Source organism: Thamnophis elegans, chromosome 2, assembly GCF_009769535.1.
Source record: "Thamnophis elegans isolate rThaEle1 chromosome 2, rThaEle1.pri, whole genome shotgun sequence".
NCBI classification, from domain to species: Eukaryota; Metazoa; Chordata; class Lepidosauria; order Squamata; family Colubridae; genus Thamnophis; species Thamnophis elegans.
In genome coordinates this window covers 114,018,231-114,042,382 of record NC_045542.1, presented here as the reverse complement: position 1 = coordinate 114,042,382, position 24,152 = coordinate 114,018,231, and the positions used below count along the sequence as shown (strand labels likewise).

Here is a 24,152-nt window from a genome sequence, read left to right as displayed (position 1 = left end):
GGTAAAAGAGACTGTTTTCATCTTTTTAAAGAGCTGTGTCATATTAAGGGCTCGCCTACTCCTATTTCCCAAAGCATGTCCCATCCAACTACATTTGTGGGAAGAAGGGTTTATCCTTACACAGAGCCACATTGTCTGCAAGCATCTGTAGGTACTTTTCTAGAGAAAGAAAGTACAAGATAAATGGATTTTCCTTCCCCATCCTCCTTGGATACCCATCAGAATCCAGTCACTCACCCCTCTCTGAAATGATAAGTAGAAGATTGTTCAATCATTATTACCAGGAAGTTTCCTACTCTTTTTATTTGCGAAGTCCGTAACACATAATTTAAATGTGGTATCAAATGTTTTAAATCTTCAGACAGGAAGTGGTAGGATTTTTGTTAATGTATCCACATGAGTGATATTTCAGATTGAAATACATGTCCTCTAACATGGATGTATTAGTGACTTAGAATAATGTTGCTGAAGTATCATAATTCTGTAAATGGTTAGTATGTATTACTCTTTAAGAGCAATGCAATGTCCTTCTCTGGAAGGATTTGGTGATTTGAAGACTTCTGTTTATCCACTTATCGATGAAACAGATCTCACAGGAACTTGTTTTTGTTTGCATTGCAAATCATACTGAAGAAAGCCATAAAAATGTTGGTCTCTCTCTGATTAGAAAAAATCTAGGATGACAGACAGTATTTAATTATGCTTCCTTTTCCTAATGCTCTTAATTCTTTTCCTTTAAAAAAATAAAGTATTTTTATTATGAAGGTAACTACTGATGTCAGGAACCGAATCCTGATTCATGATGGGTGGAATTTATATTTATGGATCACCCAACATTTCAAAAATGAGGGCCTAAAAGTATTCTTTCAAATGCTACAATGCCCAACCAAGATTAACAAAGAAACCTACATGGACATTGTAAGAATAAATCCATGAAAAATCAAAATAATGCTGCAGTAATTGTCAGCAAAATAAAATACACTTGTTAATAATTGTAATAAATTCATGTATTATTTATTTAGGATGGAGACATAATATTTAGGGACATACTTCTGTCTGTATAATGTTAGTGTGATATCTTATTTTTTTAAAATCACCCTTACATTAAATTGTTTATATAGTAAGTAATTGAATGACTTGTTTTAGGGATTTTCAGAGATCTCACCATACCCAATTGGAATTTTCAACTTTCCATAAACATGTTTATGGAGAAAAATATGGAATCACTTTTGTCATACACATCTAAATCAGCTTTGTAGCAGTTAATTTAGGAATAAGCAAATTTTGTTTTGTTTGCCTATTACTGTAATGCAAAATAACCCAATTAGCATTTTTCAAAGGTCATGCAAGTGGCATGGAATCGATCTCCATTTTGGCAGTTATTTATTTTTTGAAATAAAAAATTTCAATAAAAATATATGTACAAAACTGCAAATGCACTGAAAAATACATAAAGTGTCTAGCTACTTATTGATAGATAAGCATATATTTATCTGTAATTGTATAAGTTTCCTACTTGAGCAGGGGGTTGGACTAGAAGACCTCCAAGTCTCTTCCAACTGTTATTCCGTTATATAGAAATGTATACAAATAATGCTTGAGTAATTCACACACATTTTAAAAATAAATTGTGCTTTACAAATAGAGAAAAGTGGAAAGATTAAAAAGAAAATCAGTCAATTTCCAAAATAATTTGTTAACCAGCAAATTATTTGACATGCAAATTTTGTTCAGTTGAATGTTTAAAGTGTACTAGATATTTTACTAAGAGAAAATCCATAAACAATTGTCATCTGAAAATATTATTTAGATCATAGGAGGAAGAAGAACTATTTTACTGTTATGTTCATTGGTGGGATTCAGATTTTTTACTATCGATTCTGTGGGCATGGCTTTGTGGGTGTGGCTTTGTGGATGTGGCAGGGGAAGGATACTGCAAAATCCCTATTCCATCGTCACTTCTGGGGGAAGGATACTGCATTTCCTCCCCACCCCACTAACCTGCTTTCCACTTCTGTTCTCTTGTGCATGGCAACAAAAGAAGGCCCATCTGATCAGCTGGGACTCAGAAGGCAGCGAATAGATTGGGGCGGGGCCATCCAGAGGTAGTATTTGCCAGTTCTCCAAACTAAACAAAATTTCCACTATCTGTTCTCCAGAACTGGTGAAAACTGGCTGAATATCACCTCTGGTTATGTTACAAACCAAGATTTCTGTATGCAATATTCATTCTGTCTTTCTTGATTTTATATCTACAGGATATAGTGAAGCATAGATTGACTTAAAACATGAGGCAATGCTATTACACCTTGTGGATTACCTCAATATAACAAATTGATTCAAAGCAGTTAGTTGTGATTGGATTAATGCCAAATGGATTGATTCCATCAGAATGTGTAATGCATCACAGCAATATACTGAGGTTGAATTACCAAAACCCAAATATGTCTAGGTTTGTTTCATTCACATAATATTTGGTAGGCTATTAAGGATTGTCTATTAGGTAGATCTTAATTGCCTCTGTATTATGTTTCTACATGCTTCTTTAAAGGTATTTCTAAGGTTAAACACTAGTTAAAGTTCCTGTGAACAATGACTTTTATTATGAGAAGAAAAGATGTATAGTACATATTCCAGGTGCCAAATTATAAACATACCTTGATTTCCCTTATATTTCTGAAATACTTCCTTTAGATTGATTATGCATCATGAAATCAGTATTAAGTCTTAATGACCATAGTTAATAAAAAAAATAATATTGATCTTGTTTATCCTGTTTGGTTGCTCATTGCCAGGTTGAGCCACCAACTGTTTCTGAAGGGCAAAAATGGATATCACTCTCTATTAAAAAAAACCCCATCACTATTAAATTGTCTACTTTAAAGGCATACTTTTCATGTTATGTCATCTCTAGGGTTCCTGGATACACTAATGCACTTAGTTTGTTGCAAGCTAATCCCAGTAATTCTTTGGTTATTTTGCAGAAGTAGGAATCATGATCTCCATTCACATTTAGAGTTAACTTGATTCAAACACTTCTATTTCAAATGCTAGGAAAAATAACAAAATGGTTCATCTCAGTTTTTTTTTTAAAAAAAAACAAAGACTAATTAGCCCAGGAAAAGAAAGATAGCACTTTAAAAAATGTCTGTTAGTTGCAAAGTCATGTCCGACCTATTGTGACCCCATGGACAACGTTCCTCCAGGGCCTTCCTGTCCTCTACTATCCTCTGGAGTCCATTTAAGCTCATGCCTACTGCTTCAGTGACTCCATCCAGCCACCTGATTCTCTGTCGTCCCTTTCTTCTTTTGCCCTCAATCTTTCCCAACATTAGGCTCTTCTCCAGTGAGTCCTTCCTTCTCATTAGGTGGCCAAAGTATTTGAGTTTCATCTTCAGGATCTGGCCTTCTAAAGAGCAGTCAGGGTTGATCTCCTCTAGGACTGACCGGTTTGATCGCCTTGCAGTCCAAGGGACTCCCAGGACTCTTCTCCAGCACCATAGAAGACTCCTGCAAGTCTTCTAAAAAAGTTGCTGGTCTTTAAAACTGCAAGAACTCTGAAAAACCTGAGTCCAGGAATATCTTTATAAACCTAAACATCTGGATGATTAAACCATCACAAGGAACTACAAAAATAAATGTGCCCAGTACCTATGGTACAAGGGATTTAAAACAGCCTTGGCTGAACCTGCAGGTACAGTATGTGCATATTGATTCTTTATCTCTGTGTGTGTATGTGTGCAGGAGCAGAATTTTCTAAAACTGGCTCAGAATCAAGCTGGTATGAGTATAAGACAGGACAGGAGTTTAAACAATAGGTACTCTAAGACACAATTATCTCCCATGCAGATGCTGTAGCATACTTTACATTAGGCTATAAGTCCAACATTCACTTTTCCTCCAGAAAAAAAAGCTCTGGGGATATTAGCAACCCATCCAGGCCTGCTGCAGAGCTTGAGACCATGCTACTTACATCACCCCATTCTTCTTTATGAGCCTGGGTGGGTTTTAGATTCTGCGGGTGAGTCCCGTCCCCCCCTCAATTCCACTAACACTGGATATATTTCTTGCAATCCTTTCTTTGATTGCTGTTCTTCATTTTTCCAGTGCAGCTTAAGCTTGCTCCATCCATTTCTCCTCCTACTGATAGGCCAATAAGGCAAATGTACTTTGTCTTATTTTATTTATGCATTTTCTTTTTATTCCCGCAGACTTTTGGCAGATAAGTGAGTTGGCTGTTAAGTTAGTTTAGCTTTTAGTTGGGCAAGCAAAGTGAGTTGTCACTGCACTTACTGCTTTTATTCTTTTTATTCTTATTATAATAGCCACCTTGAGTTCTTTGTTAGAACTTTGGAATAAATGTTCAGCAAATACGTACAGGTCTCTTTTGTTTATTGCATGTTTATAAGCCTGTTATATTTTAAATCTGACCTTCCTCCAAGAGGTTTGAGTTAGCATACATTCTTTGCCAAGAAAAATAACAACCAGTTCCATTTCCAAGGAGGACAAGAATCCAAGTTAGACATTCCATCCATTATATAAAACTGCTTTTTAAATTCTCCTACTATTTAGGGTAGATAGATGTCCTTCTGTTTTACTGAAATTTATTTGCATTTCTACTGTGCATTATCTTTCAGATTCAGAGAAGACAGTGAGATCTGCTGCCCAATAAATATGTTCAGAATAGTACAACTGAGGAGGGAGCATTGCTCGTATGAAAAGCTAAATTGAAGTTTCTGCAAAACTTTACTATTGAGAAATTATTGCAATCAAAGAGAAAATCCACTTTTAGTTTATAAAGGCCCTTTCTTAGACATACTTAAACCCTTAGTTTCAATATTGCATCACGTATAGGAAACATGGGGAAAACTTTGCAACCCGAAATATTCTAGGCAAACTTAACTGGGGAGGTCTGATAAACCTCAATGTGATTGGAGGATACTTTTAAATGTGATGTATTTAAGACTCTTTAAATCATATGCCTGTCAGCGTTTAGTCTGTTCTTTTAACCACAGGAAAAAAATGTAATGAAGAAAGCAGAGGGTGTCTTAGGGAATGGGTCTGAAGAGAGCAGGTTGAAAGACGACATAAATCAAATATATTGTAGCTGTGCATCAATAAAAGACTTATTCTGAAACGTTGCAGCCAAAGTCAAAACCTTTCCAGAATTCCATGTATTAAAGTAGTTAATGTACTTGTGGCCAAAATATTATACTGAAGCACCCATTTCATTGAAGTAGCAGTCTGGCAGTCCACCAAGAAGAGCAAGAACTGGTTTTGGACAAGCTTTAGGGACGTTTAGCAAGAGGACCATTATTAAATATATTCATGATCACAATGATAGCCCTGAGTTAAAGTAGACAACTCAAGAAGAGTTAGGCTATTGACTAACACAATTGCAATCTTTGGGAAAAAAAGTATTTTTTTTTTAAGTAGTTTAAATGTTTTACTTGGAAAGAACTGCCGAAATATTTTTTCTCCTTCTCTCAATTAAGGATGCTGATACTAGAAAGCCAAGAATCAGAGAAACGGACTGCATTTCAGAGCTGTACAGGTAGCCCTTGACTTGACGATCACAATTGAGCCCAAAATTTCTGTTGCTAAGCGAGACATTTATTAAGCCCCATTTTACGATCTTTCTTGCCACAGTTGTGAAGGGAATCACTGCAGTTGTTAAGTTAATAACAATTCAGTGGTGGGATTCAAATAATTTAACAACTGGTTCTCTGCCTTAATGATCAGCTGGGTGGCCATGGCTCGGTGGTCATGTGACCATGTGGGCGTGGCCAACTCAATGTCACTCAGGTCGATGGGCATTATTACAATGTAATAAGGGTTAACCAGAGAGGCAGTTTCTGTAAGCAGGGCAATAAAGATTAGGCTAGAAACAACACCAGAATGTTTCCTTTCTGCTTTCCTTACAGGATTAACCCTGTAAAGTGAAAAAACAAAAACAAAATAAGATTTCTTCCAACAACCGGTTCTCCCAAATAGGTGCGGACTGGCTGAATCCCACCACTGTGTAACATAGTGGTTAAGTGAATCCGGCTTCCCCATCGACTTTACTTGTCAGAAGGTCACAAAGGTGATCCCAGGATCCTGGGACATTGAAACCATCACAAGGATGGGTCAGTTGCCAATTGTCTGAATTTTGACCAGATGAATATGGAACTGTTGCAATGGCAAGTGTGAGAAATGGTCATAAGGCACTTTTTTTCAGTGTAATGTCAAATGGTCACTAAGCAAACTATTGTAAGTCGAGGACTACTCTACTCTTTCACAAAGACTCAAATTTGCATTTTCCTAAAAAGTGGTTTGAACCTCAATGCTTTCCCCTCCATCAGCAGCCATGGTAATTGATCCCTAAATGCATCTAAAAAGTCATCTTAGCTAAGTTTGAAATTTGGGACATTTGGGTGAATTGACCTTCTGACATATCTGAATAGCATCAGATTGGTTTGCAGAAGGCTGTTCTTTTATAAAAGCTTGTAATGGGATATGGAGATAATTCAACCATTTTTAAATCTGAGGCTATTTTAAGAATTGTTATTTTTAGAAGACAAAATACTACACATTAAAGACAACAAAAACACAACTGCAATGTACACAAAATGTGGATGTTTAGAATCATTAATTGTTTAGCAATCTTGTTTCGTGTTGAAGTACCTGATATAAATAAAAAAATGGAATATGTCAGCACTGTATTAAAAGAAATCCAGTGCTTTGCTTGCAGTTGAACAAGTTAATATTTCTAGTTAGAAAGTTTAAAAAAAAAACACAAGATAAATGCTGTTAGTGAAATATTTACAATGATGTCAGATTTCCTCTCTGAAATAACTTGCCTGAGAGCTATAATTAAAAATTCCCCAAAGATTGTTAAGAATAACTGATGAATTTCCCAATTGTTCCTTTTTCATTATTAGGATGGCCAGCCAAAAATGTAAACAGAATTGGCCAAAAAACTGCTTGCAAGAATTTCAATGTAGAAGCGTTCCAGCTACTTCAAGACCACAGGTGTCCATAATATATCAGCCAGAGACAACGTTAGTGTTTGGCAATCTTCACTACTCGTTATCTCGCTATTTTGTAAAAGTTTTAGGAATCGGTAAAGTTACATTGATGTCTTAAGACACTGGAAGTGCATAAAAAATAAGAAAAAATGGACTCTCTCTCTCTTTTTTAAATTTCAACATTCTTTCATCAACTGCATCCAGGAAATGTATCCAAAAGTAGCAGACACACATTCTGCAGGGACGTAACTCAGCTACAGAACTATTGATTAATAGAAGTTTAAGGAAAAGCTAGCATGTGAAAGATCAGGAAATGTTGTCTTTTGGGATCTTTTCCTTTAATTCAGTTATGCTGTATGCAGTCCCAGCAAAGGAGTAATTAATAATGCAGAGGGGGAACAAATAATTGAACTCATAAGTCTTCCATGACTGCAACAAGAAGACTATAAGAATTTGTAAGTGGGGGGGGGAGCATTTTCAGTACTTTGTACAGCTCAACAGCTTTATTAGATTTAGACATGGAGAGTTTGCAGTTGGAAGGATGATCAGCAATATACCACTGTCACAATCTCTGATCGGGGCTGTTCCTCTGATTTCATAAGTCACTTGATATACATAGCCTTTATTGTCATTGTACAAAATAAATACAACGAAATTGGTTAAATTGATAATACCTAGCCTGCAAGAGAAACCCCAACCAGTATATTGAAAGCCCAGGTAACCCCCACAAGTAGCAGGCTAGTTTAGAAGAGACCACACAAATGGCCCCCATTGGTGTTGCAGAATGTGTATCTCTCAGTGGTCAAGAAACAAGAATGGAGGAAGGTGGAGTAGGGAGGAAGCAGAGCCAGATGTGGGAGGATAAGACACTGTTTCCAGTGACTTGCCAGCAACTTTTAGCAAACTGCTTTCTTTGGCTAAAGTTCACATGGTCACATTAGATTTGAAGAAAAAAATCTATTTGCTGCTCAGTTGGCTTCTGCAAGTGGACTTATGGAGTCTTTTGGTCAAGCAGCAAAATGTCTTGGGATCAGTCTTGGTTCACTAGTTAGGATGCTGATTTCTGAAATACAGTATTAAATATCCCATTTCCAATAATTGTTAGTCAATCTTGCTAACAGTTTGTGGCAGCCCTGTTTTTTATTATGTCTTCCCATATGCAAAGGAATTGGGGACTTTACCTCAGTCCCATTCAACTTAGAAAATGAAACTGGACTATTTTTATATTCAACTATAATTTTTCTTTGAAAGAAAAATTAGGAGCCATGGTGGCACAGTGGTTAGAGTGCAGTACTGCAGGTTACTTCTGCTGCTTGCTGGCTGCCTGCAGTTTGATAGTTCAAATATCACCAGGCTCAAGTCTGACTCAGCCTTCCATCCTTCCGAGGTGGGTAAAATGAGGTCCCAAATTGTTGGGGGCAATATGCTGACTCTATAAACCGCTTAGAGAGGACTGTAAAACACTATAAAGCGGTATATAAATCTAAATGCTATTGCTGTCACCTGCATAAAAGATTACAATAATTTTCCTCATCTATGATATGATGTGATCTATGGTATGATTTTATGATTTTCTATCTGTTAATTTCATTGAGAGATTATGATTTAATGATTCTATTGCCATGATTCAGATAGAAACAAGAAAAACACATTTATAACGTGTTCTGGAGTCCAAATGGTCCTATGGAATATATCAATTGTTTATCCCCTCAAATCAAGATTGACTTTAGGTGACCACATGGACATACATTGTTTTCTTGACAATTGTTGTTTTTGCCACTGCCTTCTTCATGGATTTTTTTTAAACTTGATATATTAATCTATAGCTTTAGGATTTTGAAGAGGTTTTCCACCCAATTCCTAACTTAGCTTTTTAAGATAAGTCAGTATTGACTAAATACTGTCCAACTTCTTGGAGAAGTTTTTCTCAATACTTGTAAGCTCTGATTCTTACAATTCCCCCCCCCCAAAAAAAAAACCCACCAAAGACCTATTATTCATTTTTATTAACATCATTACAAAACAGAACCTTCTTTACTACTCTTAGTAAGAATGACATTTCTCCGATCTTGCTATAAAGTATTTAGTAATAGGAAAATTATGGTTCATATTGCAGTCCATTAATCAGATGGAAAAAAATAAAAAGCATATCCTGTACTTCTTACATTTCAACATTTGACTAAAAAAAAAAGTAGTAGTGGTTATTGTTGCATATATTTTCTATTAACATTCTTAATATAGTATAATAATACCGTATTTATCGGCGTATAACACGCAGTTTTAAAACTAAAATTGCAAGCTTAAACCCTGCCTGCGTGTTATACGCCGATACTGCATGTTATACGCCGGGTCCACTGTTCCCTCTGAGGTGGCAAGAAACCCCCGCGCAGAGGTTTCTTTCAAAGCAAACGTGGGGAAGTCCTTTGCAGGCAGCTAGAACTGGCTGCCTGCAAAGGACCTCCCCAAACTTGTTTCAGCGGCAGCTCTCAGCCTGGCGGCAGCGTCACACAGACTGTGGAAGGAGGGGGAGGAGGAGGGAACCAAAGAGAGCTTTTACCGAGTCTGCGCCCCACAGCCAGGACCGTCCTGGCGCCTCCAGCCGCGTTTCTTCCTGCAAAGCCCTTCGGGCAACCCGAGAGTTCCGCTTGACGCCAGAAGGGCTTTGCAGGAAGAAACGCGGCGTTTCTTCCTGCAAAGCCCTTCTGGCGCCAAAAGGAACTCTCGGGTTGCCCGAAGGGCTTTGCGGGGAAGAAACGCGGCTTGAGGCGCAAGGACGGTCCTGGCTGTGGGGCGCAGACTCGGTAAAAGCCTCTCTTTGGTTCCCTCCTCCTCCCCCTCCTCCTCCTCCTCCTCCTCCTCCTCCTTCTTTCTGGAGCCCCTTCCTCAAAGATTTGGTACCAAAGCAATGGCGGTGAGGAAGTTGTGTCTTTTGGATTTTGCACTGTTGTCTTTTCAATGGTTCTCAGACTGGTTGAACCTTTAGCAGCTGGGGTGATATTCTTTACTGTTAAGGTTACAATTGGATGTGTTGGACAAATCTTAAAAGATGAAACTTTTATTAAAACGTTTGACTTAACTAAAAACGTCTTCCTTTTTCTTCTTCTTCTTAAATATGATTTATTTATTTATTTTTACTTCAGAAGTTTGATGACCGTTGTACAAACTAATCCAACCTAAATGTAGAGGAGAAGAAGAAGGGGGGGGATTTAAAAAGAGCAGAGGAAAAAGAAAAGAAAGCATGAAGAAAACATAAAGAAAGGGATGGGAGGGAGGGAAGGAAGGAAGGCACTTTATGTTGAGGAGTTAATGTTATAATTCATGTTCTAATGTTATAAATTTTAATCCAACATTAAGTTCCGAGCTTCCAAGTCATTTATTTTTAATGAAAAAAATTTTTACTCAAATTTTTGTGTTAAAATGGGGGATGCGTGTTATACGCCGGTGCGTGTTATACGCCGATAAATACGGTAGTTCCCGGATCTGTTTTCTTAAATAATTATTGCAGAAAGTTGTCTGTTCAATGAGTTATTTTTTTTTCTGCAGAAAATAAAGCAATCTGAACATCTTATATTGCCCACATACATTGGTTTAAAATGTTTGCAGAGTCCAGACATCTCCCTTTTCAAAATGCTAATTATATAGTTGAGCCCCTTTCTTTGTATTTGTGTTCTTACATCCTTCCATGTAATTACCACTTTTATTATTTAGAACAGAGACAAATACTTTTAGCATGAGTGCAGCCTATACATTTCTTGCTGCACTGTTCTGTACCATCTCTCCTGTATGCTCTGCTACATTTTTTAACCCCCAGAGGTCGCAGACATTTAGGAAGCAGAAATCCCAAATGTGTGATGATCATAAGAGAAATGTCAATTGTCAGCATAAATTTACTCAATCACAGATGCCATGGAAATTGAAATTTGCTTGTAATAGTTTAGATAAGGGTCTTTTTGGCAGTTACAACATGGTGCTTGCCAGTCTGTTAAGTGTCTAATATTCCAGCTGGTGTTTGTGAAAGGACAATTACCCATCAGGATTTGAAAGAAGGAGCTGTATTATGTGCTTGGAATAACCAAGTCCATTTTGTAATACTGTACAATGGCAGGTGTCAAAGTTGTTGCCATCAATTAAATGACAATCGCATTCTAAATCCATTAAAATAAATGCACTGCCTGTCTGCTACTGTTGAAATGAGTCAACTGAAAGAGTTGACAAGGCAATTGCCAAAGTGTATTTCTAACAATCATTTCCAGCAATCTGGAAGGCTTTGATTGTGTTACTTTCAGACACATTTCATACTGAAGTAGAATGGATTTTAAAGGACCATTCTGATTTCTCTTGGCTCCTTGCCTTATTGTGTAAACTCGTTTCATTGTCTTCCTCTCTATTTGTTTTGTATTTCACTGAGAGAGGGTAAGAAAATGCAACTATTCCAGCAGAACTATATTTTGGAGGCATCTTTCCTATCTTTCACTTTGGATATCTTGCAAATGCTGCAAGATGCCTTTACTTTGGGGTTGCAGAAAAGAGACTATGCCTGGATTAGGAAAGATCTGAGCAAAGTCTGCCTTTACATTTTGCCCTGTCCCCAATCAAGGAAGGTTTATTTGGTCTACATCCACTAAAGCAAATATATGGAAGGCATATAAATACATATATAGATACATATCAACCTAATACTATCAAGCACCATGAAAATCAGGAGATTCATACAATTCAAGTGAGCATAAAGATTTATTGCAATTCTAAACTTTCCACAAGAATCTGACCAGTTAAGGGAAATGAGTCGGAGGTAAGAGAGGCATTCAAGATGGAGTGAACTTAGATCTCTTGTGGCCGTGCAGGAACTCATGATTTATAGTACATTTGACCCAGGGGTGGGTTCCGGCAGTCTCTACTGCTGGTTTGCTTGTGAATGCTTCGTGCGTGCAAACGCGTTTGATGAGCACTGTGCACACATGTGCAGTGCAATGAAAATTGTTCTGTGAGTGAGCAGAAGCAAAAAATAAGAAGATGACAGCACCCATGGCACCACCCGCAGAACCGGTTCGGGAGCGTGGCAGGCCTGGGCTGCTGCCAGTTTCAGTGACCCAGGCTGCCAAACTACCACCGGTTTGGCCGAAATGATCCAAAGCAATAGGAACCTACCACTGATTTGACCCCTCCCTCAGGCTCAGTCTGGTCATCTCCAACAAATACGGGTTCAATAGTAATTATATCTTTTTTAAAAACTAACAATCTATTTTTCCTCTAAAGTTTTATTTCATTAAACTATAGAATGATTCAATTGAATGCAATCAGTGTGGAATTTCTGATCATATAAAAATAATTTCACTATTTGTTTCATTTTTAGGTGAAATAAGTGCCCTTAGTGTCCTCCTAGGAAGAAGAAAGAATCTGCAGGAATAGAAAAGACTCATCAAGTCTTTTCTACTGCAGATTCTTTCATAAAAAATACTAGCAAGTTGAAAGTGTTTTTCATATGGTTGGAATTTAAATAGCAAATTGTATTCTATCTTCATGTAAGTATTGCTGAATTCAATAAAGTTTACACAAAGACTAAGCCTAAGAGTATATCTTAGATTGGGTAACATTAATTCCCTTTGAAATCAATGGAGTAATTTAATCATGATTGATCCCAGTCCATGTCTAGATTCGCGTGCAGTTTTACTAGGATTTTTATGTAGATGCCTAAGAACTATATTTTCAAAAGAAAATGGTCCAATATTTTATTTTATAAATAATCTCCAACTATCTTGCATACATATTGTGAAAAAAGCTCAAGTGTTAGCATTGTCAACAATTAACAAATTTCTGTAATTGCTAGAGGAAGAAAAGGATTTTATTCTTTGTATTCTTTATGCTTCACTGAAGTCTTAACAGAATAGCAATAAGGAAAACAGTAAGTTTCCAGGATTTTATATATAAGTACTATATATAACCTCTGCCCAATTTACAAATGAAATGACAGTTGCCCTGTATAAACTACTTCTTACTGCAGTTTTTATGAATACAAATACTTCCCAATATTTTATCACTGCTATGTTCAGTGTTCTAGAAAGGAAATCACACTCTTATTGATAATGAAAGTAGAAAAAATTACAAATTGAAAATGTGAACTGTCATGGCTATTTTTAGCATGGTTGATCTCAGTGTATATTAAATTTAAGTTTCTTGTCATTTGTGTTCCATTGGACTTTGGATTTTCTTTGAACTTGGATTCTCATTTCAGATTACAGAAAGAATAGAACTCCTGGATTCCTTGTGTAGATCCTTTTATGGAAAGTGAAATCACCAACTTGTCCACCTAATCCAGGCCACAGCTCCTTTAAATTCAACCCATGTCATCTGTCTATCTAGACCAGGGCTGTCAAACTAGATTTCATTGAAGGCCATATCAGTGTTGTGTTTGACCATGGTGGGGGGCATGGTCAGGGGTCATGGCCAGCTCAACATAACTCATGTTGAGGGTGCCTGTGGTGGCTCAAGCGCTCTGCTAGCAAAAATGGAGCTTGAGAGGGTTTCACATGGCCTTTCCATGGTCCCTTTTTGTTGCAGGAGGCCGTCACAGTCAAAAATGGAGCAAGAGAGGGCCGCATTCAGCCCTCCTGACCTCCATTTTTTTCTGGCAGAGACACTGAGGCCCGGTCCTTCATTGTTTCCATGGTAACCCCATGGGCCACCTTTAAGCATCCCTTAGGAGTGCTTAAGGATGGATGCAGCCTGTGGACCTTGAGTTTACTACCTCTGATCTAGACAATGGTTTTTGCCTTCTTGCTACATAGAAAAAAAATTGCGCCCTTCCTTTTATGCCAATAGGTGTGTCTTTTTCACCCCACATAATTGCCATGTGAAGGAGATTTTTCATTAATACAAGCAGCTAGAAAGTGAAAAGAAAAAAAATGTATTTATTAAATGTTGTGCCACCCATCTCACAGCATCTCTCAAGAGCAGAATGACAAGTTTAAAAAGGCAATACAAGACAATTTTAATTAGGAGAGTTAAATAGGAAAGCTAAAAGCCAAAATGATTGGTGGTCTGGGGGTGGGGATTTTCTCTACCCATCAGCAACCCCCAACACAGCATGCCTATGTCTGGGCCCCAGGCCAAGCAACAGAGCCAAGTTTTCAGACTCTGCTCTAAGGCAACAGTGAGCAAAGAAGAAGGGAAAAAATTAAGGTGTGTTTGTGTATAGGAAGGATAAGACTTTGGATATGAGTAACTAGTTGGAATTGTTTGCTTATCTGTTATATATGTAAGAACAAAATGAAGTAATGAAATGCATGTATAAAAATGAAGAAAGAAATAATCTGGCTGGGGTTAATATCAAGATCATTGGCATCTCTGCTTCCCCCTTAGAAGAGGGATTGGGCCATACAAATAGCATGCACCCTTTGAAAAATCCTTGTGAGAGAAAGAGGTCAGTAACACATGAAAAGCTTTGCCACCTTTATTTTACAATATTGCATTTATGCAGCGTATCTGTTAGGACAGGGGTGTCAAACTCGATTTCATTGAGGGTTGTGTTGCACCTCGGTGGGAGGGGGGCACAGCCAGGGTGGGTATGACAAGCTTGTTGTCACTTGTGTCAGGGATACCTGTGGTAGTCCAAACAGTCTGCCAGCAAAAATGTTTCCACTGATGTTTTCGCTGGCAGAGGGCTGCAGGTGACCCATCGCAACTGAAAACAGAGTTTGGGAGTTCGGGAGGGCTGCACATGCAAGCTCCATTTTTGCTCGCAGTGGGACAGTCCTTTGCTGTTTCCAGGGTGGTCCCACAGGCCAGGTCTAAGCACCCTGCAGGACAGATGTGGCCCACAGGCCTTGAGTTTGAATACCCTGTGTTAGGATCTCTTTAAGGCCAAGAATATGGCTTTGAAATGTGTTTGAGTAATATTTGCACATGATTAACTTTCCGTCTAATGGCACATTGTTGAATGGGTGCATATATTTGGCTGCATGTGTTTCTTATATATTTTTGGAGGAGCCAGAGCTGAGGGACAACCTTACTAATATCGCTTCACCAAAATGTTATTAGCATACTAACATGACATTTGCTGGCAGAGGGAGAAAAAGATTTAAATATTAAATAGCATCTTCTGTCACTAACAATGTGCCTTAACTGTTTTTCATATTTATATCACATGTGCCAATGTTTCAGTATTAATCTGCTCTAGATAACAAAAATAAGAAAGTTACTAGGAAAATTGAAACAATATGTTTCTGTGTTCCAATTCTAATCTGCATATTGCTTTTTTTGTTTGCTTGGTAAGAATGTCAACTCAAGCTTTTGATTTCTTTCCATTTTATTGTTGCGAGAAATTCAGAAGGTTATATGGCTGTCTCAGCTTTCCCAGAGATAATGAATTTTTTTAAAAATTATGCTTCTTTAAGCCTACTGAACAGAAAAATCTTCAGAACTTTACAGGGCAAAAATGCTGGTTGTGACTATCTATGATATTAGAATATTGATGTGGAATATTTTTGCAAGGATAGTTGTTTCAGGCTTTCAGACTTTATGGTTGAGATCCGTAGGGATGATTAGGATACTTTTTTCACATGCAACATGATTTTGAGAAATATTATCTCCACAAAAAAAAAACCTTCCGACCTGTAGTGATATTTGTGATGAATTATATTCACACTCAAAGTCCCAAACTTAGGGACAGATGATTTAGACAAACACTTGAGTGAATGAAGGCAAATATACAGGTCCCAGGATTATTTTGAAGGATCCAGGCTAGATCTGTCACTGGGACCAGAGGTTCAGTCTTCTGAGCTTTCGGATTCGTACTGGAGCCCATCTTCAGGGAACTTCTCTCTCACCAGAATGTGGTGGGGGAGAAATTTCTCCAGGATGGTTTCCAGCATGAGTCCAAAAGCTCAGAAGAGAAAACCTCTTCTTGTCTCAGTGACCAACTCAGATTGGCTCCTAAAAATACTTGAGTACTCAAGAACATGGACTTGGAAAGGATAATTTATTATAGATTTATTGTAGATACTGCAATTAATCTGAAACAATCACAGCAGTGGTTGAAACAACCAATGCTCCTTTTTCTCTATACTTAGAAAAGGTGAATGGCCAACCTAGCAAACCATATACTTGGTCTATGACTGTACAATTTTGTTCTGTTCTGTGTAATTGAAGTGTGAAACTGACATTTTCTCAGCAGGCAGTTATGGAAAACGAAAAGGAGAATCTGAAATAAACTGCTTCTTAGGGATCTTTTTTTCACTAGCATTCTACAATCAACAGGATCTTGACTGAATTTCATATAATACTTTTTTTTCAAAAAACATAGAAACTTAAAAAGTTTTACCCCTGTTCTTGCGGTATATAAGACCACTTTCTCAGTGAGATTTGTTAGAAAGAGAAATGATCTGCCAGTGTAAATATTGTCCAGTTGCATATTCATACTTGAGAGACTGCCTGCTGCCAATTACCTCCCAAAGACCCATTAGATCACACAGGGTTGGCCTCCTCCGGGTTCCGTCTACCAGCCAATGCCATCTGGCTACTACCCGGGGGAGGGCCTTCTCTGTGGCAGCTCTGGCCCTCTGGAACAAACTCCCCACAGGGATTCGGATCCTCACCTCTCTCCAGGCCTTCCGAAAAGCCGTCAAAACCTGGCTTTGCCGGCAGGCCTGGGGTTGATGAGTTCCCCTCCCCTCTCGACTTGTATGGTTGTGTGATTCTTGGTTATTTTAATTACTTGTATTTTGTTCTATGTTCCCCTTTTCCCCCTTTTGAATTGTTCGCCGCCCTGAGTCCCTCCCGGAGAAGGTCAGCATACAAATAATAAAATTCAATTCAATTTTGAAATTAATTACACTCTGCTTTTAGCCTGCACTCTCACTCTAACTATGAACCTGTAAGAGATATTCTCTAGGAGATTGGGATGGCAGTTTCATTGCTCTTTTAAATAAGTTTAAAAATGGCACATAAATATTCCAGCACCCCATGCACCTGTCTTCCATAGACACAAGTTATATTCCAGACAAATCAAATAGTGAGGGGCTAGACTATCACAAGTCATTCAAAAGTTATCACTTTTTTATTTTATATAGAGAATTTGTTTTTTGCCCTAGTAGGTACTATTGTTTCATTGTTAAAATAATGAAGTACTATATCAATATTTATTATCTAATAAAATCATTCACACCAGGGGTGGGTTTTTCGCCCTGTTCCAACCGGTTCGGTTGGAACGGGGCCGGCAGCGTCCTCGTGCACACGCGCAGCGCACGCATGCGTACTAGCGTCTGTGCGATGCTCCAGCTGCTCCTGGAGGATCGCGCAGGCACTGTATGCATCCTGCGCATGCGTGGAAGCGCAGAACTCATCAAAACCGGGTAAGGAACGTGGGCGGGTGGGTGCGCCCTTCGCCGTTCCCGGAAGTTACTTACTTCCGAGTTCGCCGACCAACCGGTTCGCGGGGACCGCTGCGAACCGGTTGAAACCCACCCCTGATTCACACACTCCACATCCTTTTAAGCTTCTTTATTATTATCTATTATCTTTATTTATTATTATCTTCTAGTTGTTTCAGAATCACTCCAAACTCCACTCCTTGTGACTTTCAGATTTGGGTGGATTGATAGTTTGACTAGGCTACATTATTTGGAATTAATATCTCAAAACATAATTTTTAATAAATATTGTGAGGATACCATCTTAATGAAAGATTCTACAATAAAGTTTTCTGACTGATTTTTCATATATCTGATATTTAAAGAATATTAGCATGATCATCAAAGACTTTTAGTTCAGACCTTTTTCTAATGGGACCTGAACTAAACATATGACGTCTGAAGATGGTCTTCAGAGCCAAGCTTACATTACAATATGATTTTCATTGTTTGGTTGCTAACAGGATAATTGCAGAATGTATTATCCAGGGACTTGCTCCATGAAGTGATAATCCTTAAGGCTCAATCTCTTTATTATAATTTGGCTCTGCTAAGTGAAATAACAGATTAAATATAGTCAGGAGAATATGTTGCCAAGGAAGAATTGTTTATTCAAAAGCACATTTTTCCCTAGTATAACTGCTTATGTATCTGATCCCTTATTCCTCTTACTACATGAGCGTAATTCCTACTGCAAGTTTTCATAAGCATTTGGTCAGATATTATTCCTAGGGAAATAATGTGTCCCACTTGTGCCTTTTCATTCTGTGCAATATTGTTGTCACTTCCCAATTGTGCAAATGAAATACCTAATGCTGAAATGCAAAAACAAAATATGAAGTTAAATTTAGAATTAAAATTGTCATTATACTTAAAGCAATTGAAATCAAGTTTTACAAGCTGAAGTCAAAATGTCTTGAAGAAACATACAGTGTTATTGAACCATCTATCATTGTACTTAACAATTAGTTAGGAAACAATTTTAAGTAGTTAACCTGATCTTGATTAACTATATTTTACAAAATATACAAGCAAAAAGATACCAAAGTATATGTTCATAGATATATCACCAACTCAAGATTGCTAGAATGCTTAATTTTATTCTGTCCAATGCTAACTGGAAACAATGAACTTCAATATATATTAAAGAAATTCATGAAACTACAGGAAATGGTGGCAGAAAGAAATCAGTAGGTGGCACTCTTCCCTCCAGATCAATGTTTTTCATCACATTGCCAAGACACCCAGTACAGTTGGAAGCATGCTTATTCCCCCCCCCCAAGCTTTTAAACATATGGGGTCAATAAAAGTTCCATTGCTTTTTTGTTTCTCAAGTGTAGAGCCCTTGAGGTCCTGGACAAATTCCAATCTAGTTAATTAATTTCTTCCTGAAATAAAGTATACCTGGCATTATTAAGTCTTCTGACTCATAAAAGGAATTAGTCAGGGCTTCAATATTTCACAGTATTTAATTTAAATGATTTTTTTTTAAATTATAATTATACCATATTTTCTAGATGGATTTATTCTTCCTATCTCATCCCCTAAAATAAGACATCTGATTGTGTCACTTGGAAGCTTGAAACCACTGAAGATGTAATGTTCAAGTTAAGCGTCATGAATATAAATGTATATTTCTTATGAGAATGTCATAAGAGAAGCCAAAAGGTGACCTTAAATTTTGTATTATTCTAGCCAATGTGTAAGTCAGCAAAACAGTGTTCTTTTCTTCAGAAAGTTCTGACATAATTTGGTATTAATCAAAAGACAAGATGCAGTTACACTGCAAAAAGGCTTCAGAAGGATAATTATACCGTGAAATATTTTAATGTTTATTCATTTAATCAATTTATATAGATGCCCGACACAGAGTACCACACTTGGCATTAGCCATAGTTTTGTGTTTGCTTTGCCACTAGTTTGGATTCAGCAGGAATCAATATTAAAGGTATTTTATTTAGGTTTCAGCACTATATTAAGAATGTGGCATCATTCATTCACAGTTCTTATTTCATGACAAGTTTAATCCCCAACACCTCATTACAGGAAACACTTTCAGGATTGCATATATCTTTTTGTTTAACTTATGCATTTTTATAGGATACAGTTGAAAGGTAGGAAATTTAAGGCTGTTCACTAATAAAAAAATAAACAAATAAAATGTTTTAAAAATGCAAAGAAGAAATAGGGTAAGGATTAGAATTGCTCTGCCTTAGAAAGCTGATTGCTAAAAATGTAAGATCATTTTTTCCTCTTCTTCCTTTTCTAAAAAAATTTGTTTTTCTTTGCTTTGTTAGACAAAGACAACTTATTTGAGAAGGCCAATCCTTGAAATCTACTAGATGTAGTGTATATTGAAAAGGGATTTTCTCATTATATGCTTGGGAGCTATGTTTCAGGCCATATAAAAGCTTATGACTATAAATCTGTAAAAAAAATTCCCCCAATAAATGCACAACTTTAGGATGTCACTCATATTAAAAGAGGGTTTAAGTTTAATAAATGTGTTATATTTTTATTTTATTACCCCACACATGCTGCATGTTCTAGATTATTGGCCAGGAGGACTCATCAACTATTTAGGTGATATGTGTAGAGCTATAACATGGGTGTCAAACTCACCGCAATACCAGAGGTGGTATTCAGCAGGTTCTGACCAGTTCTAGAGAACTGGTAATGGAAATTTTGAGTAGTTTGGAGAACCGGTAAATACCACCTCTGACTGTCCTTGCCCCCATCTATTCTCTGCCTCCCTCCCGAGACCCAGCTGATCGGGAGGAAATGGGGATTTTGCAGTAACCTTCCCCTGGAGTGGGGTGGGAATGGAAATTTTACAGTATCCTTCCCCTGCCATGCCTACCAAGCTACGTCCACCAAGCCACACCCACAGAACTGGTAGTAAAAAATTTGAATCCCACCACTGTGCATTACATTGCCATCACGTGATTTTTCATGATGTTTTTCCCATCCATGGGAAAAGCTGGGAGTTGGAGTGGGCATGGCCTGTGTATGAGACATTCAGCTGTGGGCCACCAATTTGACATCCCTGAGCTAGAAAGTTCTGATTCCCATGTTTACCTACTAGGTTAATTTGTTCTAAGTCTTTACACTGCATTCATACAATGGTGAATCTGAAATACAAAAGGCAATACTTACAATAAAATAGATGTTATCCATGGCTAGACTATGTGCGTAGTGTAGAATATGTAGTTTTTAGAAGTATGGCGCCCTGTAAATAAACATTCAATCTATGAAGCACATCTATCTTAATTTATGTATTATGGTTCAGTATTAAAATGGATGGATGGATGGATGTAGAATTTGTAGAAAAGTGTGCATCTTCAGTCCATGAAGGTTTATGTGTAAGGTATTTCTGCTGATTCCATGGGGTGACTGGTTCTATCAATCCATCCATCTGTCTTTCTGTCCATCCATCCATCCATCTATTTGTCTGTCTGTCTGTCTGTCTGTCTGTCTGTCTGTCTGTCTGTCTGTCTGTCTGTCTGTCTGTCTGTCTGTCTGTCTATCTATCTATCTATCTATCTATCTATCTATCTATCTATCTATCTATCTATATCATGTTCTTACTCATTCAGTTCTTGAGGGTTGTTCTAGATGGGTTGTAATAGTTGCCTATTGTTAGTTATCATGGAACAAAGTTTATTTTTCAGCTAAAAAGTCAAAAGTGTTGCTGAACATGGTTGACCAATATGCTCTTGGGCTTAACAGGAAATCATGACAGAGATAACTCTGAAAGTCAATCCATTGGTGGATCCATAACAAGTTATTAAGCACAAAAATCTTGCCACTTCTATAATCCTTGATATCAGCTGTCACATATTTCATATAATATACTTTGTTGTATGGAGAAATATTGGTCTCATACAGTAGAGATGTTGTCTAATGTGGTCTCTGCAGTCTAGAATTCTTTGGTTTTTTTATTTCCTTCAGACTCAGAATAGAATGAAACTGATGGCAGACAACTATGACGATGACCATCATCACTATCACCACCATCATCACCATCACCACCACAGATCTCCTGGAAGGACACACTCCAACCATAGACCCTCTCCAGAACAGGTAAGACACCACTCTTCTTGCTTTAACTTCATACTTATACTTCATACTTATAAGAGCCGAGGTGGCGCAGTGGGTAGAGTGCAGTACTGCAGGCCACTTCAGCTGACTGCTATCTGCAGTTCGGCGGTTCAAATCTCACCGGCTCAAGGTTGACCCAGCCTTCCATCCTTTCGAGGTGGATAAAATGAGGACCCAGATTGTGGGGGCGATATGCTGACTCTGTAAACCGCTTAGAGAGGGCTGAAAGCCCTATGAAGTGGTATATAAGTCTAACTGCTATTGCTACTGCTATTGCTACTTTACCCTCTTACAATAAAGGTTCAAAGAGAAAAAGAAAACTATACAAATTATCTGCTCTTTGAACTGAAATGAATGACTTTATTTGTTTCCATCACTTAGAGAAGCCAAACATTTTCCTTCTTTTTCCTCCTTTGATTTCCCCTCAGTTCCTTTTATTATGGTTCTCTTCTCTCTTCTTTTCATAGCAGTTTTAATGAGGCTCAGTGTAACTATTAAAAATATTTTTAAATAATTGTTTCTTGATGGAGAAGATGGTTGTTTAGACAGCTGATCCACACAAATATAATCTATTATTATTTTGTTTTATATACTCAGCTTGCTAAAAAAATTAAATGAATTGAATGTGTTGAATTCAACTTTGAATCAGTATTAACAAAAGGTTTATTTCTTTAAGTTATGTCCTTTTATGTTAAATCAGCAAAACAATGTTATTTGTTTCTCACATGCCCTTACATATCAATTATTTCTAGGATAGGTTTTTATATTATCCATAAAATGTCTAGCTTTTTCACAAATAGATAAGTAAAAAAAACAGTGAGGAGCTGAGTTTATGGGAAGAATACAAATTCTGCAAAAAAAGAGATGAAAAGACTTATCATATCCATGGCATCTGGTCACTCATGTTCATGTCAGAAGCACCACGGTGTTTCTGGGTGGAAAGGATTAACTGGTGATGCCACCCATGTCAGGGGGCACCTGTTTGGGGGCTCCTTTCATTTCCCCATTAATGTGCCCACCAAAATGGTACTTATCCATCTACCTGAGCTTGCATGCTTTCAAACTGCTAGGTCGGCAGGAGCTCGAGAGGATCACAGGAGCTCGCTCCATCACATCATAGCCCTCAGGTCTCGAATGTGGGCTTGCTGCTTGTCAACCCAATGCCCGAACCAAGTGAGCCACTGTATGCCTTGCAATCCGGTGAGGGAGGATTTTTTTAAAAAAAAAAAATCTTGCTTTATTTGTTAGATATTCATTTCACTTTCTTCTAAGCAATTGAGTCAGTATACAGAATACTCTCTTCTTTAACTGTATCCCAAACAATGACACTGTGGGGTTAATTTTTGTGAAGAAAGAGTGATTTTAAGGATGGTGGGTTTTTTCTTAAACCTGAGTCTTCCAGGTTCTATCCAGCACCTTAACCACTACATCATGTTGGTTCCTTATTTTATTCTCTGCAGAGTCTGTTCAAAAGAAGAAAGAACCCAGTACTGAACAAAGAAAGGTGATAGGTGTTGAAAGAGAGAGATTCTTTCATGGAAAAGTCATTTCCTCATCTTGGCCAACATGAAATAAAACTTTTGTTACTGGTGCACTGAATGACTTTCCACACTTTGCTCTGTAATACCCCACCCACGCTCTGAACACACATTTCAAAGAGTTCTTGGCAAGGATTTCCTTTTTATTCATCTTTGATTACTGGTCAATGTTGATATCTCACTTTTGAACAAACAGTCCAAGGTTCCTTTAACAGAACTATGAGATGAGCTCACCATTCCATTCATCTGAAGAAGGGCTTGGTTTGGAAAATGTATTGAATTGCACAAGTTAATGGCAACTGGTCTAATTAACACTCCCCAAGCAAAATTATGAATTAGAATTCAGACTGATCCTTTTTTAAATTTTGTCTATTTAGGCTTGAAGGATTGCACGTGGAGAGTGCAAGAATGTTGCAGATATCTTTAAAAATGAATACAAATAGCATGTTTAAAAATGTATATAACATACAAAATTTCTAATGAAGTGTACATTAGAGGAAATTACATAAATTGTCCTTCAGATTTGCTTGGTCCAATGGACATAAAAATAAGACAAAATATGCTGTTGAAAATAGAGATCTAATGAGGAGGTGGGGGAAATGACAAGTGGATCAGTGTTTAGATATAAACAAAGATGGTACCACTTAATAGGAGAATTAGATTTATATCTAAAAAAAAAGAAAGAGAGTTTCATTGTGTATTTCAGGGCTTTTTATTAGCTAGTTAAAAAGTGGATGAATTTTATTAGAGGTTATTAGGTGATGTTTCAGGAGGTTGCATACAGAAAGGGTAAAATGTGAATATTGTAGACTAAATTAGTCTCTTATAAGGACATATTTCCAGAATGTCTTGGTTTCCCAAGGTAATATTTGCATATCTTTGGGCATTTTTATTTAATTAAAAACTATCTACATTAACTGTTGGCAATCAAGTTGATGGCAAAAAGTAGCCTTAAATAAATAGTACAAGTGATACTTAAATAGTAAGAACATCGTGGAGACAAAGAGCAGAATAACAAGTGACGGAGGGAGTGGAGTATACAGCAGTATCTGATTAATGAAGGAAGTAAACAGAGATTAATTATGGAAAACTATGGT

At 37.4% G+C, this 24,152-nt stretch overlaps 1 protein-coding gene across 2 annotated transcripts in view; it reads left to right on the top strand.

Annotated features, from left to right (window-relative positions):
• ERC2 (ELKS/RAB6-interacting/CAST family member 2) overlaps positions 1-24,152 on the top strand; it is a 439,036-nt gene that overhangs the window by 410,897 nt on the left and 3,987 nt on the right. For both annotated transcript variants that reach the window (XM_032211271.1, XM_032211270.1), the window contains exon 14: positions 21,368-21,499. In XM_032211271.1, coding sequence (XP_032067162.1) covers positions 21,368-21,499 — 132 coding nt within the window. The remainder of the gene's footprint in view (positions 1-21,367; positions 21,500-24,152) is intronic.